Here is a 19,247-nt window from a genome sequence, read left to right on the forward strand (position 1 = left end):
GGTAATTGTCTTACATCATTATCTCTTATCATAATCTGTTTTTCTTCACACAGTGTTATAGTTTTGCCGCTGGACTCTTCCCTCCCTTCCCCCACCCCATCAGGATGATATGAGACTTGAAAGAAGACGATGCATACAGGTGACTCAAGTTTTGAAATACAGTAAACTATGGCTGTGAGAATGTGGGAATCAATGGTATATTTTGAATGGGGGAACTTTCTGATAAATAGCAGTTAGTGGGGGGAATTGTAGATCAGTAAATGCAAAGGTAGCTGGGCTATCTGTTAAACTTACTTTTGAACTCAGATTGATAATCAGTGATTTATAGTGGTGTTAATACAAATACAGCATAGTAATTGCTAGTACTTAGGCTTTTCAAGAGCTGGCCAATATTTTGGTGGGAATTAGAATCTTTCTGTTAATAATGTAAATAACACAGTCACCTTTATGGTTGAATGCATGTCTCCCCCAGATCCCTATTAGAGTATGGCAGATCTTTTATGGGAGTAGATGTTAGTAGGATATCATTAAAAAGACTGACAATTAAAGTAAGGATATTATCCCCATAAGTATGGTTTCTTAAAAAGATATGCTCTGGGATTTTGTTTATTCTTTCCTAGTTCCTGATATCCCTGCCTTCCATTTCCCTTCCTCCTATCTTCCCTGCTCCCCTCCATCCCCTGCTTATCCTTTTGTCATTTGTATTTTTATATAGAAGCAGCACTTTGAAGCCATTTTTGAAATAATATTTTTTGATTGCTTTATAATTAATTGAGGTGATCTTATACTTGGGAAACTGGAGGCTGTTCCGTATGTGGCTATGTTCAAATTCCTGAAAATGTAGTGCAGCTAATGTATAAAGTGTTAATAACTTTTGAACTTATATGTTCTTAAATCAGGCATATTGTAAGGCATTTTGTTGAACTAAGTGACTTACATTTGAAACTCTGTCAGATAGTCTTATTTGATTATATACTAATGTTTTAAAATGTGATTGCTAACTGGAAAAGAAGTAATTATATAAATCTTTAATTGATATCTAATAGCTAATTATATCATTTGTGTAGTTTTTGTGATTGGTTTTTATTTTTGGTGATCTGGGTTTTGCCTAGGGGAAAAATAATCATTTTATGATTTTAAGATTTTAAAAAAATGTTTCAGGTGTACCATTTTGTATGAAGAAATGTGCTTGAATATATTTGTAAATTAAATTGGAGATCATATAATACTTTAGATTCATGTGGAAGTCACCATTTTAAGACCGATGGTAATTGTTGTTTATGTCAAAGGTGATTGAGCAATCATCTTGTTACTCATTTGTCATGCATGCACACAGGCTTGCCACATGTATGTTTGCCTGTACATATTAGAGGTATGCCAGTACACATTCTGGCTGAGTTGCTCACTGATTGTTAAAAGCAATATGATTCTGAAGCTGAATATCACCATCATAGAAAAACAAATAGGCATATTTACAGAAACATTTTTAGAATTTTATGCACATTTTTTTGTTGTCAGATTTTATAAGTTTGACCTTTTGGTGCAGGAACTATTTCTCAGCATTGTCAGCTCCTGGATTGCTCCTTGGGCGCTATACTGCACATTGGCTATACCAAGTAGATGCTCACTTTCGACTGAGGTCAGTAGAGGAACAAAGTATTTTTGGGGTATCTCATAGATTTATCTATGAATATTACTGATTTGGGAGATTTTTCTCTCATGAAATTTTGGAGTTGCAAAGTTGCTATTTATCCTCACAAGACATGGAGGGTTTCCAAATAGCTCTTTTTCTCGAAAGGCTTATGGCCTCAAAGGAATGAAATAACTAATGAGTAAATACGTTTATAGTTATCTAGTTAATTGTATAAATGCAAGAACACCAGAAAATTCTACAGATTAGATTTACGATAAAATCCAATCTCTTATTCAGCCTTGTATTCTTTAAAAATTATCAGCATTTATAGGCTTACAAAGGAAAAAACCCAGGAAAGAAGATCTAGCTCTGTAATAAATGTATTAGCTGTTGGTGTATTCCCTTTCTAACAATTTGAAAGCTAATAATTGTTTTTGAACATAAAATTAACAGCTTTCAAAATCAACATTAATTAATGTAGCAGTTTGCTCTTGTATTACTATGCACACATTTATTCAACTGATAGAATTTCAACACATTAAAACTCATGAGTAGATGTTCACCCAATGTTATTTCTAGAGAGTGCCTATGCACATTTGAAAGCAAGTGTTCTGTTTTCTCCAGACCTTGTTTTTACCCTCTGGCATGGTTCATGGTACTGGCTGTGTTTTGTTTGTTAGATGTGGTAACTTACTCACCTTTTCCTTGTTGAGGCACAGGTTCAGGGATGCTGGAAAGGACACTGAAGTATACATTGGTTGATTGGCCTTTCAGAAGTGAAAGCTTAAAAGCAGGTTTTCAGGGTAACTCAGTGAGGTGATGAATATATTAATTAGCTTGATTGTGATAATCATTTCACTTTGTATATGTGTATCAAAACGTCATGTTGTACACCTTAAATATATACAATTTTTATTTTCCAGTTAAGCTGTGGTTGTGGGGGTGGTGGGGAGAGAAAAAGCTAGTTTTATTGAACACTAAGCCAAAGTCAGACTTTGTTGCATTTAGTCCATGTGTCTATAGGTGTTTCTGTACTTATTTAATTTGTGGATCTTTTTTGTATGTTTTCAAATACAGTTAGAATATGAATGAGGTAAATTTGGGTTTTCTTTTGATTTTTGGAAGAACAAATAATTTGTTAACAAACATTTATTTGGTTGGCATTTGCTTTGTACCAGGTACTATTATAGGTGCTCTGCCTACAAGGATCCCCGAGCTTATGGATAACAAATAAATTGAGGCAGTTGAGGTTTTCGATAGAGTTTTAAGATTCATATATTGAATTCAAGGCATGCAGAGAGAAAATAGAGAGTACTGTCTGGGTAATGACATTGACAGTAATGACTTCAGCTGACGCCTATATGCTGAGGTTATCAAAATCTCTGCATCCCATTCTTCTATTCTGAGCTCCATACTCAAGTAACTGCTTCCTGGATGCCTCTCCCGGATATTCCCTCCTTCTCACCCATTCAGTCCTTTTACTGATGAGTGACACCATTCTACCCTAGCACACCATCATTTGGGGAACCTAGGAACCACTCTTTGCCCTTTTCAATCACAAGTAACCAAATTCAGTTTATTTAAGGTGTAGAGTCACTTCTGAGATTAGACTTGGGAAAAGCACTGCCTTGGAGATTACCATGTATATGAACATAAAGGCTTTTATATAAAGAAACCTGTGTAAACCAGCATTTCTTCAGTTTATTTGATTAAGGGTCCTCCCTCCCTTTTATTTTTATTTATACCCATTAATATCCTGTGGAACGTGATTTGGAAAAATGTGTTGGAAATAGAAGTTGCTACCATTCTTTGTTTTGTTAGAAATAGCTTCTTTAACAACTAAAAAATGTTTAAACAATAGTGATATACTAGCCACTTTAAAATGTGGAATAGTTCCAAAGCATACAGAACTATCACTTTTTGAGGATGAATAAACATGGAAATTTATTTTTAAATGTGCTGATTTGTTCATATTGTCTTTGTCATAATTCTTATGCATTCACTACACACACACACACACACACACACACGTATGTGAATCTAAGTACTTAAAACCATTTGTGGCAGAGTTTTAATTTTAGATTCTCTTAAGTCATTTTAAAATGTGAATTTTGTAGGACAAAATTTTCATATTTCCAGTGATCACAGAAATGTGGTATAGTCATTATAGAACAGTTAAATTTCAGCAGTCACAGAAATGGGGTGTATCCATTACAGAAGTGTTAGAAATCAGATCTGTAAACTACAAAAAACTCAACTTTTATTTTATTTTATTTTTTTGAGATGGAGTTTCACCATGTTGGCCAGGCTGATCTTGAACTCCTGACCTCAGGTGATCCGTCCACCTCAGCCTCCCAAGGTGCTGGGATTACAGGCGTCAGCCACCGCACCCAGCCAAAAGACCCAACTTTTAAAATCCCATTATGTGCTGGGTACACTGGGAGAATAAAAGGGCATGCACATTTTAGTATTTAGGTAACTGTTGCCAGTTTGCCTCCACTTGGAATTGTTGTTCTTGTTTATCTGATCTTTTCCTTTGTGTGTTCATGTCTCAACCTGAGCTGTTTGATTTTTTTCTCATTGATTCAATGAAATTATTTTTCTAGTAAGTTATAAAGATAGTGGATTTGCTTTTGCTTCCGTGTTTTTACTTCTCCTTATTAGGTAATACAAAAATCACTGAAAAAATTCAGAAATTTATAAATATATATACATAAGGCTAAGAAAACATACCAATTTTATTGTCCTCTGCAGTGTGGCACATTCTCTTCTGGGTTTTTTTTTTCCATGCCATTTTTTAATTAATTGAGATTATTTTGAATATTCAGGATGATGTGGTCGTTTAAGATTCATTTTATACTCATATTGACTAGCAGATCATAAGTGTTTTCCTACATTGTCAAAAGCTTAACAGTGGTGATCTGCTGTTACTTTGCACTTGAAACAAATCCAGGTTACTCAGAATTAGAATTGAAGATCAATTACTTTTTAGATATTTATTTTAAAGTATACTTATTTTCTAGTTAAGTATCTCTTATTTTTAGGCATTAAATTGTTGGTTTTTTTGTTTTTTGTTTTTTGAGATGGAGTTTCGCCCTGTTACCCAGGCTGGAGTGCAATGGTGCAATCTCGGCTCACTGCAGCCTCCGCCTGCCGGGTTCAATTGATTCTCCTGTCTCAGCCTCCCGAGGATCTGGGATTATAGGCGTCCACCACCATGCCCGGATAATTTTTTGTATCTTTCTTAGACATGGGTTTTCATCACGTTGGCCAGGCTGGTCTCGAACTCCTGACCTCGTGATGTGCCCGCCTCAAGTACTAATATCTGTGCATAATATTTGGTTGTAAAATTATTTTCTTATAATGGATTCCTGGAAGTCATAATGTTTGAAAAATTTTCAGACCCTTGATAAAACTTTTCAGAAAGCTGTTTGGTAATATGTACCACTCTGTATGTTATAAGAATGTCTCTTAATTTATTTTTCTCAGCATTAGGTATGATAGTTAGAAATGAATCTTAATTCAACAGGCAAAAAGAAGAATCTTTTATTTTGGAAAAATAAAGTAGTATTATATCTTTGGTGGAGGAGATATAAGTGCCTTAGAAATGCATAAAGTAAAAAGACAGCTACTCCTCTTTTTCTAATAGTTCAGATTATTTCTTTCTAGCAAGTGGTTTTTGTTTTAATTCTTTTATGGCATTTACACATGTTTATTGGTTTTATGTCCAGCTAGTCTTATAGTTCCAAAAGGTTAGGGGTTATGGCTTAGGCTCTTTGTGTGCCTACTGTCTGGCAGGATTTCTGGGACACAGGAAGTGCTCAGCAAATACAGAAAGAATAAAATTTGCCATCCTAATGGCATTTTAAATGCCTACAAGTAAGTATATTAATGCTTGCTTTAATAAATTCAAGTGGTTTTAAGAGTTTCTCATTATTTTCCATTTTTTTGTTTCATAGTTTTATTATTTGTTTCTAAGTTGAAGCAATTAATAATGATTCCATTATGTCATATGAAAGAACATTTGGTATTTATAGAAAAGATGATAGGAAACCTGAGGTGTAAGCCACATTGTAAAATTGAATTTCTTACCTTAGTGTCTTTATTTAAGACCCAGGTAAAAACAAATACATTTATAGTCATGATTTTGGATTTCAAGTATACTTATTAAGTATACCTTGAAAGAATGTCTGATTTCTAGGAAGATGACAATAGAACATAGTTTTAAAATTTTCTCATTTTCCCCTAGATAGAGACAGAGTAACTAGGTCATCAAAACCAAAATGTCACATTCAGCATCTGCAAGACTAGGTGAACAGTATCCCTAGTGACTCACATACAAGTAAGTAGGTGAGAGTAAATGCCTGCTAACAAGACCTATGTGGTATCAGCATTTGTGCAGAAGGAGACATGAGGATTTCTGATGGACCTGAGAATATGAGAACCCAAGATAACCAGCAGAGACTCACTGTAGTGAGAGACTTGTGACAAGTATGTTTGAGAACAGCAGCTGGAACTGGAGATAGTTTTGAGTTTCCTGGAGGACACAGTAAATTCTGAAGAGAGGTTAGAGTCATCTGATCTCGATGAACTCTCAAAACTAACCAGCTTAAGCTCCCTTCCCAGGCAAAGCCCTACACCAAGGAGACATGGCTGGGAATAGAATCCACATTAAGCAAGATGGAGACAATGAGCGCAAAGGAAAAAATGTCACATGAAAGTGGGAGAAGGTAAAAGCACAGGAGATCTTATTCATGAGTCTGTTTTTTGGTATCCTTCATGAAAACAGAAAAGAACTCTTAATGAAGTCAGAAAAGCTACTCCAGTTTCCCCAAAGTTTTTTTTAACTCATTTAAAAAAAATAAAATTAAAACTTTATTTAAAAAATGAGCAATAGATAAGGATCATAGTCAAATTCCCCACAGAGTTTTTATAAGAGAAAAGCATAAGGAGCAGAGTATTATTACTGCAGACATTGAAAGCATGTCAGAAAGAAATGTCCACAAAATCAATGAAACTATAACCTGTTTCAAAATAAACCCAGAGAAATTTAGAAAATGATATAAATATTAAAGCACAATGTAAATCTGAATTAGGAAAAATTAGAAAAGTGGTTGATAACTCAGGAAAGGGAAGTAAAAGATCATTTGAAAAAATGAAGCCTAAACATTAGAGTGAAAAACACAATATAAAATTTCTCAGAAAACTGTTTAAGATGAATAAACAAGGAGAAACGAAGAAAAACGAAGCATTCCAGAGAGAGTGACAGTTACAGACAGGCAAAGAAGTTTCAACATTCAAATAATCAGAGGCTCTGAAGAAGAACTAAAGCAATGAAACTTAAAATATAACTCATGAAATTTTGTTGAAATTTGCCTTACAAACTTTTTTTAAGAGATGGGGTCTTGCTTTTTTGCCTAGGCTGGAGTGCAGTTGGCATGAGCGTGGCTCACTGCAGCCTCCTGGGCTAAAGCTATCTTATACGTCAGCCTCCCAAGTAGCTGGGACTGCAGGCATGTGCCACTACACCTGGCTAACTTCGTTATTTTTATTTTTGTAGAGATGTGGTCTTGCTACGTTGCCTAGGTTGATCTTGAACTGCTCAAGACCAGCAAAATATACTGCATGGAATCAAGTACTCAAAAAGACACTCAAGATGTAAATATTTGTCTTGTTAACACAAATCCAGATCTGCTTTGTATAAAGTTAAGAAAGCTTAAAAAACATTGTTCAGTGCTTGCTGTTTTTGTAACCTACTGGTTACAGCCAGCTCTTTCCTCTCCTACTGCTGGTAATAGTATTCTCAGGCCATTTATATTTGTCCATTCTTGCACTATTATAAAGGAATACCTAAGACTGGGTAATTTATGAAGAAAAGAGGTTTAATTGGTGCATGGTTCCATAGGCATTAAGCATGGCTAGGGAGGCCTCAGGAAACTTACAGTCATGGTAGAGGATGAAGGGGAAGCAAGCCTGTCTTTTGTGGCCCCAGCAGGAGGAAAAGAGAAAGGGGAAGGTGCTACACACTTTTAAACAACCAGATCTCATGAGAATGAACTCAACATCGTGAGAACAGCAAGGGGAAAGTCTGCCCCCATGATCCAGTCACCTCTCAAGAGGCCTGTCCTCCAACATTGAGGATTCCAGTTTGACATGAGATTTGTGTGGGGACACAAATCCAAAACATAGTCACCATGCTTAGCTGATATGTTAAATTCAGACTTGTTCTTTTATTAAGCATTAGTCAGGCAATTTACATGCATATGTTAATAAAATTTAAGCCATTCTGGAAGTAAAAGAATGAAATACAGTTTTCCTTTTCCTCATTCCCACCTATCGGGGTAACCCCTTTTAATCTTTTCCATTTTAAAATTCTTCTCTTGGTTGCCTCCATCACTTTTAATACATTAGTATGTTTGTAGCTGTGTTTTGCTATTATGAAAAATCTATTGAAAAATGAAACCAGATAGCTCGCAGTGCTACCTATCTCTTTTCCAGCTAGTTTCTCCTGATCCTCTTTAAAGTTTTTCTGTGGATTATTATTAAAATTTTATAAAACGAATTTAATCTTGGCCATCAGTTTTGAATAGTCTTGATTTTTCAAGATTCGAAATGAGAGCTTTAGAGCCCTTTATATTTCTTTTACCTCACAGCTATTACCAGCTTGTATAGAGGTGTATTCACTTACACATCTTTCTTTCACTTAATTGAATTCTGTATTTTTGTCTTAGACTATTCTGAATATTGAAAACAAAATATGCTGGAAGAACATAGTGTAATAAGACTCATGGAGAGGGAGATGTTATACTATGTCACTAAGTTTGTTCCAGTCTTAGGAGAAATGTTACCACTGGATTGAGGTCTGGTACATTTTAAAAGATGATTTCATTCTATGATATGTGTTCAGATTGCACTAGGAAAGTTTTTACTTTCATCTTTGTTCCGTGCATAGCACAAATAGCTGTGAACCCTTATTGCCCAACTCAAGAGCCAGAGTCTTCTGTCATCATCTTGCTTCTCTCCCAAGTGAAAGGACTGAGGGCAGATTTGGTGTTTGTGGGTGAGGCATGTGGACTGACAGGCTTCAGTTTAGCGAGTGTGAGCCCTGGCAGGAAGATTCTCTTCCTTTCCTTGCCAGTTGAGGAGGCCTCATTGAGCAGTGTGAACTTGTGGTTTTGGCATGTCTAGTCTTGACGCAGGTAGCTTGGAATCCTCACAGGCAATTCTCTGGCCTCACCCTGGGGGCGGCTGTTCATTTGTGTTTGAGTGGCTGGGACTCAGTAGGTTCACTGCAATAGGTATTTCTTTAGGGCACTGGGGGAGGCTGATTATGCAGCATATAGTTGTCTAATAAATCAAGCCAATCTCTCCCCTTCCGTCTACTCCAGTTTTTCTTTACCACCCAGAATGGCATCTGCCACTTCTGCTCTGGTTCCTGGTCCCAGCTTTCAGCACTAGATCTTTTTGACATTCTTTAAATTATTGGTATGATTAATCCCAGTTACCTTTTTCTTGCAGAAAACTGACAAAATCTTTGGTTCACTGGTATGTCTCCATCCCATGCTTTATTTTATTATCCTTTGCTGCTTGTTTTGTGGATGATATGGAGGATAAGAACAATATATTTACTCTATCTAGTGCTCTAGATTTTCTTGTTAGAAGCACCCTTCTTCCTAGCCTGGGAAAACTGAGCTGCTGCAGTTGCTGTTAGCTTCTTCTCTTGCTGTTAGTTTTAAAGCACTGTTTTCAGTTACACTTCAATTGTAGCTATCCTTAGTTCTCTTTTTATCATTGAATTCTGGTAGTATGTATGAAGAACTGGATGGCCTTCTTGGCCTTTGTAAATATTTCCTGCAAATGCCTAGCTTTAGTGAGCTACAAAGTTGCCAGTTTGGAGGTGAGGCTCTATTGAAAGTCCTCATCTGTACTTTACTGTCTGCTTTTGTGACTTTGGGTTTGGGTTGGGTGTTTGGAAGCACTGTTTCTTCTGTCCTTGACCTTGTTCCACATGTTTTACCCATAACCTCTTGTGAGCAGGGCACAGGACCTTTCCTTGTCACCTGGGCTTCAGCTGTTTTGAGGATGACTGCTTATCCCTTGCAGGTGTTTCCCACCAAGGCTGTTGAAAGGGAAGTTATCATAGTGTTCATTTTTTTAAAAAGTTAGACCAGATATACCCCCTAAACTTGTTAAGCCTGTCTGCTTCTTTTCATATGACATAGAAATTGATACAAAAATGCTTAATGTAGTTTGTATAGATGAAGTTGCTTAAGAAAGATGACACTGTACTATTTTGTTGTCTTGATAAGTACAGTACAAAAAATTTTTAAACTCTAAAGTTAATTTGCAAAAATCTTTTTGTTTTGACAACATACTATCTATTATAACTTTTAGCTGAATAAAATCTTAGCAAGACAGCCTTTATATTTTCATGATACCTAGATGAAGGAACAAAAGTTATACTGTCATATACTGAATTTTTATGATGTTCTAGGAGCCTTTTTTGTTTGGGAAGGGAGGGAGGAAGAGGATGACATTATTTCCTAGATATGAGTTAGTTGATTCAGAAGAACAAAGAATAGTCCAATATTTAAAAATTTATGTCTATAATCCAGATTTAAATAATAGTTTACCTTCTAGCTTTATAAACAGCCTTAATGAGAAGTAGAGGAGAAAAAAGAAGCAGAGTTGCTCTTAGGTTAGAGAATAGAAATACCAACTTGGCTTAATGTTTTTATAAAAGATGTTCAGTAAAACTATGGTGACAGCCTCACTTTAGGGAATGAGGTATTAAAAACTTGACCAAGGTAGTCATGCCAGACTTTGGAATATTTTTCCAAATTTGATGGCTTCAAATTAAAAAAAATATATATTTTTATCCACTTGCTGTTTTTCAAAACTATAAAGCTGCATTCTATTTCTGCTTAAAAATACAAAATTGTTAGTATGATCTGATTTGTCATTTGAGATAATCTTGGATAATACATTACTGGGCATAATAATGGCTATTATGCATAGAGAGGTTAGAGGCTGTTTCTGTGTCTCAAGCATCATTAACTGCAGATAAAAAGTTACCAGTTATTTTAAATATATTTCTTACAGGGGAGAAAATGTAATCAGCATATAGTGTTTTTAAAAAGTTAATGATTAATTGTATACTTAGAAAACTTACCTTCTTTACTTAAATATGTATATTTATGTAATGAAGATTCTAGTTTAGTAAGTTAACTATTTTTTTTAACATGTTTAATGCTTAATTTCTGATTCTAAAAGTAGTACTTTTTGATACTTTCCTAAACTCCATAATTTAAGTAACTTTAGAAAGAATTGATACTAAGCTAAACATTTAAATTGAGGATTATCCCAGAGCATCTGTCACTAGGCATATGATGTTTCCTTGTGTCTCTTGTCCCCAAAGGAAAGTAGGAGTGCTAAGTTTTTAATTTTTGTCCCCTTCAAGAAGGGGAAAGTTTTGTGATACGAAGAATGCTTAAGAGGTAGACCAGGAAACAGTCTCTCTTGACATGGAAAATGCCATTTATTGCTGTAGAGTGCAAGACAGGCTGGGTTAGGATTGCTTTATCAATGTGGAGGGAATAAGAACCTGGAAGAACAAACTGAAATATTAAAGATTCATGGATAAGAGTATGAATGAAATTGGTTTTAAAATTTCCCATTTATTTCTGTCTTGCATTTGTCCTTCAGAATTAAAGGAGGCTAATGCAGGTTCCAGCTAGTTCAAAAACGTACCAAAAGTTCTCAGAAGTTTAAAGGGCTTACACTGAGTCTTTCGGGGAATGGATTAAATACTTCTGAGTTAGAGAGTGATTTTCAAACCTGTCTTAAGCCTTGGCTTGTAATATGTAGATGATAGTATGGGGAATGATTCTGAGCTAATCTCAGGAAAGCTTACATTTAAATAAATTTTCATATGGACAAGAAACCAGGAGACGATGTTTGACTAATATATTGATTATTCATGGATACTGTGAGAACTTTGCTTTTTATCTGTGGGATCTTTATCTTATGCATTATGTTTCTAAAACTGTAGTTTCTTTGTTTATAGAATGGAGGAGGGTTCACGTTAGATGATCTCTAAGTTTCCTCCTAGCTTTTGAATTACTGATCTTTTTCCTGATTTTCAGAAGCTGACTTTTCCAGTCTTGGTTTCATTGGACTTTAATGGGTTTTCATCCAGAATTCCTGTGTAGAGAGAACATGGGAAGAAATTAAGGGACAGGTGTGGGTGATGGGTGCCTAGAGATCGTGGAAAAGTGGTTTCAGGAGAAGAGAAATTGTAGTGTTAGCAATAGGACCAACATGCTCTTCTTTTGGAATCTGATGCTTGAAAATCTACTCTGTCTTAATGAAATATAGTTTACAAATGCTAGAAGTCTTTCTGGAGACGTTTATAGACAGTCTATGGAAAAATATTTAAAAATCACAAACTTTTTCATGGTGTAGAATGAATCTATACTCTATTTGGAAGGAGATAATTGCTAGGCTGGGTGGGACAAGTTGATCTATTTTAAAATAAAATTGTATCTTTTATAAGGCACAAATGGGAACTGTGTCTCCTTGACATGTTTCAAAGCATTTCTCTGAATATGTGAGATTAAAGAAACCCTTAACCACTCAGAATTGTCAGAACACTGATGTTCTTTAAAACCATCTTTGTAGCTGTTAGTATGTACTGACAGAGTTGAAGTTTTTAATGTTTTATTCATTATTAGACATTTTGCATATGAATATAATGTGTTTTATTTATGGTTACATCTTAATTCAACTTGGTTCCCAGATATGAGTATTATTTAGTTGGTCTTCATACTTTAAGCTCTTATAGGTTAATACTTAATTGGGGTTTTATTTTAAAGTTATTTTTGAAGCTATATTTTAAGCGTGTGATAATAAAAAGTTAGTTTTCCTCATGCTTTCTGTTATGCCCACCTCTTTAATCTTTCTGTTATGTAATAAAAATGCTTTGTGGGACTTCTCTAAAATGTAATGTTTGAGAATCTATTTTAATGTATAGAAAGACATTTACATAATGCTTTTGAGTAGGTGGGGGAAAAAGTTGAAATGTTGATGGCAGCATCTGTTAGAAAAAATCTCATATGTCTATATAGTAAAAAGTTAAAACTACAACAAATGCACTATTTTAACGGTGTTCTGCATGTTATTCCATGGGATCGCCTTTGGAGTAAAAAGTAGAATATATTTCTAGTCCTTTATAGTTGCTGTTAATTTTGTTCTAAACCTGAAAGTGTTAACAGCGAGTTGAAAATGTGACAAAGCTCAATTTCATTTCTTGTTTATTGCTTGTTTTCCTATTGGACAATTGGAAGTAGCTCTGCCCTGGCAACTAAAATAGGCTATTTGCATAACCTAGTTTGATTGGCTAGCATCCTGACTAACAGTTCCAATCATATGGTGTCGGTTTAGTGGTAGGCTATGCTAATTAGCCGCTGTTGCTGGGGTTCAGGGATGGTTTCTGTGTGCTGTTCTGCTGCATTGTGTTGCCTGGTGAGAGACATTGATAAATGAGCGTTTAATGATCTGCAGCAGTTCCCACTCACTGCGGGCAGGCGGATTTTAGAACAGAAGTGAAAATAAGGATTTAATTGCTCTGTTAAATACCTGTAACCAAAATATGTGTATTACATTTGATAAATTAAGTTGTATGAAATCTTTTATCTAATTAAATACCTTATAACACAAAAGGAAAATACGTTAGCTTTGTCTCTTAAAATATAACTCAGGTAGCAGCACTATGCACAGGTTTCCTAAAACTGTAAAATTGATCTTTTTCAGATCAGAAATAGTACCATTGCAGTAAGTAGCATGCTTGATTTTTTCTTATGACTTTGACCTTTCATAAAGATACATGTTTGTGTTTACTAATATGGTGCAAGCTTTTGGGCAGAATTTATCTTGTATTGCCTGTGTAGTCTAGCAAGTAAGAGCATAAACTTGAATCCCCTGTTCTTGTTCTTCTGTTCAATTTGAAGATCGGATTGTTATTCATTACTTCCTGCTAGTATTACTTTTCTAATTGAAGTCAGGTGTTTTAACTGTTGCTTGTACCATTATCATTGGTTTACATGAAGTCTTAATTGGTACTGTCAGGTGGTAGGTTCTGTAGGAAAAACACCCTCAGTTCTTTGTTCAAGGAACGAGGTGAAGAATAAACACGTGATCTTATGTAAAAATGCAGGATGACCAAATGGAAAAGTTCTGTAGGGATTTATCTGAAAAGATATAGGGGAAAAAAAATCTCTTGGCCTTTTTATGATAGGGACATGGGAAATGGATTGAGAATCTGGGAAAGGGTTAAAGAGGAAGCCCATAGAATTTGTGTTAAGATTTTAAATATCATTTAGGGTTCAAATAGCTGGAGAGTAATAAGGAAGAAAGAGCATTTTAGGGTGAGGAATAGATGAGCAAAAGTAATGTTTCAGGTATTCAGTTGTCAAAAGTGGTCACGGTAATCAAGGATTCTGGGGCTTTAGGTGTGTCAGTGCCGCAGCTTTCAGGCAGTCTTATGTTATTCCCTTGAAATAAGACCTGGTATCTTACTGTTCGAGCTAGCATCATCATTGGCTTTTTCTTACTTGGCTTTGTTGGAGGCAGGGCTCTCCACTTATTGTGTCCGGTGGTTAAAGCATAGGACTCTTTTGCCTTCTTTTAGCCCTCGCATTGGCCATATAAGGGTGGATAATACAGATTTTGACGGTTTTCTTGTAAAAAGTGGGAGATTTTTGAATTATTTACCGCAGTGGTTCACAATGTATTTTTTAAAACACATGCCCTCCATGAATGTTTGCAAATTTCAAAATAGACATTTCTTTGATTTTTAAAATAAGAAAATGTGGTATTGAGTAATTCCAAGGGTTCGGTTTAAGCAACTGGAAGGTTTGAGTTGCCATCATCTGAAATGAGATATGTTGTAAGAGAAGCAGATTTTTTTGTGGGATGGAGGAAGGGGGATTGATTGTATCTGGAGTTGGGTTTTGAATGGATTAAAAGTTTTTAAAACAGCTTTATTGTATTATAATTGGCATAAAATAAACTCCACATAGAAGTATACAATTTGATGGATTTTGACAAGTATTCCTTTAGAAGCTTTTACCACAAGTAAGATAATGAACATAGCCACTCTCCCACAAGTTTCCTTGTCCATTTTTGTAACCCTGCCCCTCCCTCCCAGCATGCCCCCCAATCTTTAGGTAACTACTGATCTACCGTCTGTCAGGATTCATTACTTCACTTTTTCCAGAATTTTATGTAAACAGGATTATGTATGTTCTTTTCGCCTGGTTGTAGTTCTTGTGAGAGTCATCTGTGTTGTGGTATGTATCAATAGTTCACTCTTTTTATTACTGAGTAGTATTTTATTGTGTATATATACCTTGGTTTATCCATTTACCTGTTGAAGGTCGTTTGAATTGTTTCTAGTTTTTGTCTATTACAAATAAAGATGCTATGAATATTGTACAGTTTTTTGTATGGACATATGGTGGGTATATGCTTAACTTATGAAGAAACTGCTAAATGGTTTTACAAGTTAGTTGTACGATTTTACATTCTTACCAGTAGTTTAGGAGAGTTTCACTTCCTTTACATTTTGCCATATTTGGTGGACAGCCTTTAATTTTAGCCATTCTGTTACTTGGGTAGTGATACCTCATTGTGTTTCCCTGTGATTAATGTTGTTGAGCATCTTTGTATGTACTTCTTTTTGCCCTCTGTATGTCATGTTTGGTGAAGTGTTTGTTCATATCTTTTGTCTTAACTATTTTTTCAGTTATTGAGCTTTTAAACTTTCTTGTATACTTTTGATACAAGTTCTTTATCAAACATATGACTTGCTAAGCTTTTCTCCTAGTCCATGGCTTGTCGTTTTATTCTCTTAAAAGTGTCTCGAAGATCTGATGTTTTAAATTTTTATGAAGTCTAATTTATCCATTTGTTCTTTTATGAAAGCTGCTTTTGGAAAGTTTTTGCATAATGGTCCCACGATCAAAAATGTTTTTGCCTGTTTTTTTTTTTTCCCTCACCAGATTTTATAGTTGTAGGTTTTATATTTAAGTCTGATCATTTGGAGTTTAGTATTTGTTAATAGTGTGCCGGAAAGCATAGATCAAAGATCACCTTTTTTTGCAAATGGATATTCATTTATTCTAGCACCATTTATCAAAAGGACTGCCCTTTCTCCACGAATAGCCTTTGCATCTTTGTCAAAAATCAATCTCCCATATATGTGTGAGTCTGTTTGTGGACACTTGGTTCTGTTCTATTAATCTATTTGTCTGTCCTGATACCAGTACCATATTGTGTTGACCACTGTGGCCTTAATAATAAGTAATGTAATCAGGTAGTTTTAATTCTACAACTTTCTTCTTAATTCAGTTTTTATAACTCTCTATGTCTTATGCATTTTCATATGAATTTTCTCAGTTCGCTAATTTCTTTAAAAAAAGTCTGCTAGGATGTTGATTGGAATTGTGTTGAATCTATAGATAATTTCAGAAGAATTGATATTTTAACAATATTGACTCTTTAGACCCATGCACATAACTCTCTATTTAACCCTTTCTCTGAATTTTCTAATTTTCAGTGTGCAATTTTTTCATGTATTTTGTCAGGTTTATACCTAAGTACTTCATATTTTTGTCACTATTTTAAGTGGGTTTTAAATTCCAATTTGATTTGTAGTTACAGTACTAGCACATAGAAATACAATTGATTTAAATATATTATTATATTCTTCAACCTTGCTAAAAATCACTTATTAATGCTCAGTGATTAGCATTTTTGGTAGATTCCATCAATTTTCTACCTAGATAATCACATTGACTATGATGAGAGATAATTTTGCTGCTTTCCAATTTGGTTACCTTGTATGTATTTTTTTTTTCTTGGCATACTACATTGGTTCCAACCTCTGGAATATAGAATACATATGGAACATAGACTATGATGTTGAATATAAGTAGTGAAAGAGGACATTCTCTTTTGTTCTTTATTTTGGAGGAACGAACTGTATTTTTACATCACTTAGTATGATGTTAGCTGTCGAGTTTTTTTGTCAGTGTCCTTTATCACAGGGGTCCCCACTGACTTCGGCCTGTTAGGAACCAGGCCGCACAGCAGGAGGTGTTGAGTGCTACCCCCTGAGATCCACCTCCTATCTCATCACCTGAGGCATTAGACTCACGTAGACGTCGAAACCCTGTTGTAAACTGCACATGCAAGGGATCCAGGTTGTGTGCTACTTAAGAGAAGCTAATGCCTAATGATCTGAGGTGGAACAGTTTTTCATTCTGAAACCATATCCTCCCCCCACCCCCTGCCACGCCCCTGGAAAAATTGTCTTCCATGAAACCAGTCCCAGATGCCAAAAAGTTTGGGAGACCACTGCTTTATCAGATTGAAAAAGATGCCTTCTGTTTCTAGTTTAATGAAAGTTTGTTTTAAGTCAAGTGTAGATGTTGGGTTTGTCAAATGTTTTTTTCTGCATCTCCTGAGATTACCACATGGTTTTTATTTTTTAGCTAATTTGATGAATTGTACTGATTGATTTCTTAATGTTAAACTGATAATAGCATTTGCTGAAATAAAGGCAACTTTTTTATGATATATTCTTTATTTTAGATTGTTTGATTCAAATACACTTTTGTTTAGAATTTTTACATCTTAATGTTCATGAAAGATACTGAGGTTTTATTGATTTCTGTTTTGTTGATTTTTTTCTCTGGATCCTTGTTTTTGTTATTTCGTTAACTTTGATTTCATCCCACCTTCCTACCTTTTTTTTTTTTTTTTGAAACTGAGTTTCTCTCAGTTGCCCAGGCTGGAGTGCAGTGGTGTGATACCAGCTCACTGCAATCTCTGCCTCTCAGGTTCAAGCAATTCTCCTGCCTTAGCCACCCAAGCAGCTGGGACTACAGTTGTGTGCCACCATGTCCAGGTAGTTTTTTGTATTTTAGTAGAGACAGGGTTTCACCATATTGGTAGGGCTGATCTCGAACTCCTGACCTCAAGTGATCCACCCACCTTGGCCTCCCAAAGTGTTGGGATTACAGACTTGAACCATTGCGCTGGGCTTCATTTTGCTCTTTTTTTTTTTTTAAACTATATTAAGGTAAAAAGCAGAAGCCATTGATTGAAGAACTTTTTTCCTTTCTAATAGAGATGTTTAATGCTATACTGTTGTCCTTTAGCGGTGTTAAAAATTTTGATATATTTTATTTTCAGAATGCTTTATAATTTGCTGTTTGATTTCTTCTTTGAGTTATGGTTATTTAGGACTATTTTGTTTTTGAGTAGGGACTTAACTTAGATCGTTCTGTTATTTTATTTCGATTTACTTTGTCACCAGAGAACATAACTTTGAATAACTTGATTTTCTTTAATTTATTGACTTTTGTTTTGTAGCCCATAATGTTGTCTATCATGATAAAGGTGCTTTGTCCCTAGAAAAGGATGTGTATTCTGCTGTTCTCTGGTAGAATATTCTCTAAATGTTAATTAGGTCAAGTTAATCGATAGTGTTGATCAGATCTTGTATATCCTTACTGATTTGCCATCCACTTGTTCTATCAAATATTGCGAGAAGGATATTGAAATATCTTAATACAATTGTGTCTGTCCTTGTAGTTTTATCATTTTTTGGCCTGTGTGTTTTAAAGCTCTGCTAATAGGTTCATAGATGGTCAGAATTAGTATGTTCTCTTGATGATTTGACACTTTGTCATTATAAAATGACCATCCCTTGTGGTATTTTTCGGACTGCAGAATACTTTCTTTGATATTAATATAGCCATTCTGTCTTAATTTTGATAGCATGATATCTTTTCCCAAATGTTTACTTTAAATATCTTAATATTTTTATATTAGAAATGTATTTCTAATAGCATATAATTGGATCTTGCCTTTTTCTTTTTGTTCCCGGTCTGAAATGTCTGCTTCTCATTTGAGATACTCAGATCATTTGCATTTAATGTGATTATTGGTATGTTTTGGTTTGAATCCGTCATCCTACTATTTATTTCCTACTTGTTTCATCTGTTCTTGATTTCCCCTTTTCTTTTTTTTCCTGCCCTCTTTCTTTTATTCTGCCTTTGGATTAATTGAATTTTTTAAAAGATTTGACTTATTTCTTTTGTTGGTTTATTCATTTTAACTTTGCTTTTTTAATTTAGTGGTTTCTCTTTGTCTTATCACAGCCTACTTTCAAAAGATATTGGATCACTTCATGTATAGTGTGTTGATTATACCATAGTATTCTTTTAGTTCTCTACTGCTGTCCTTTTTATTGCTTTTAAAATAGATTTTATTTGTACATATGATATTAACCTTATGCTACATTACTATTATTGTTTAAACACTTACTCAAGTGAGATTTAAATAAGAATTCCTGTAGTGTTATTCATGTAATTATCTTTTTTGGTCTTCATTCCTTTGTATAAGGTTGTATTTCCATCTAGTTTCATTTTCCTTCATCTTGAGTACTTCCACTAACATTTTTTATAGTGCAGATTTACTAATGATGTATTCTTTCGCTTTTTATGTATCTAAAAATGCCTTTATTTTGCTTTTTTTTTTTTTTTTT

The 19,247-nt window shown here is 34.7% G+C and overlaps 1 protein-coding gene across 5 annotated transcripts in view; it reads left to right on the forward strand.

Moving 5' to 3' along the window:
* DYRK1A (dual specificity tyrosine phosphorylation regulated kinase 1A) overlaps window positions 1-19,247 on the forward strand; it is a 139,264-nt gene that overhangs the window by 50,117 nt on the left and 69,900 nt on the right. For 3 of the 5 annotated variants that reach the window (XM_017526240.2, XM_017526242.2, XM_017526241.2), the window contains exon 2: window positions 54-139. The exons of the other annotated variants lie outside the window; for them this stretch is intronic. In XM_017526240.2, the coding sequence (XP_017381729.1) occupies window positions 130-139 (10 nt within the window). In that variant the 5' untranslated portion in view covers window positions 54-129. The remainder of the gene's footprint in view (window positions 1-53; window positions 140-19,247) is intronic. 5 annotated transcript variants of the gene reach the window in all.

This window comes from Cebus imitator, unplaced genomic scaffold, assembly GCF_001604975.1.
Source record: "Cebus imitator isolate Cc_AM_T3 unplaced genomic scaffold, Cebus_imitator-1.0 Scaffold41, whole genome shotgun sequence".
Lineage (NCBI taxonomy): Eukaryota > Metazoa > Chordata > Mammalia > Primates > Cebidae > Cebus > Cebus imitator.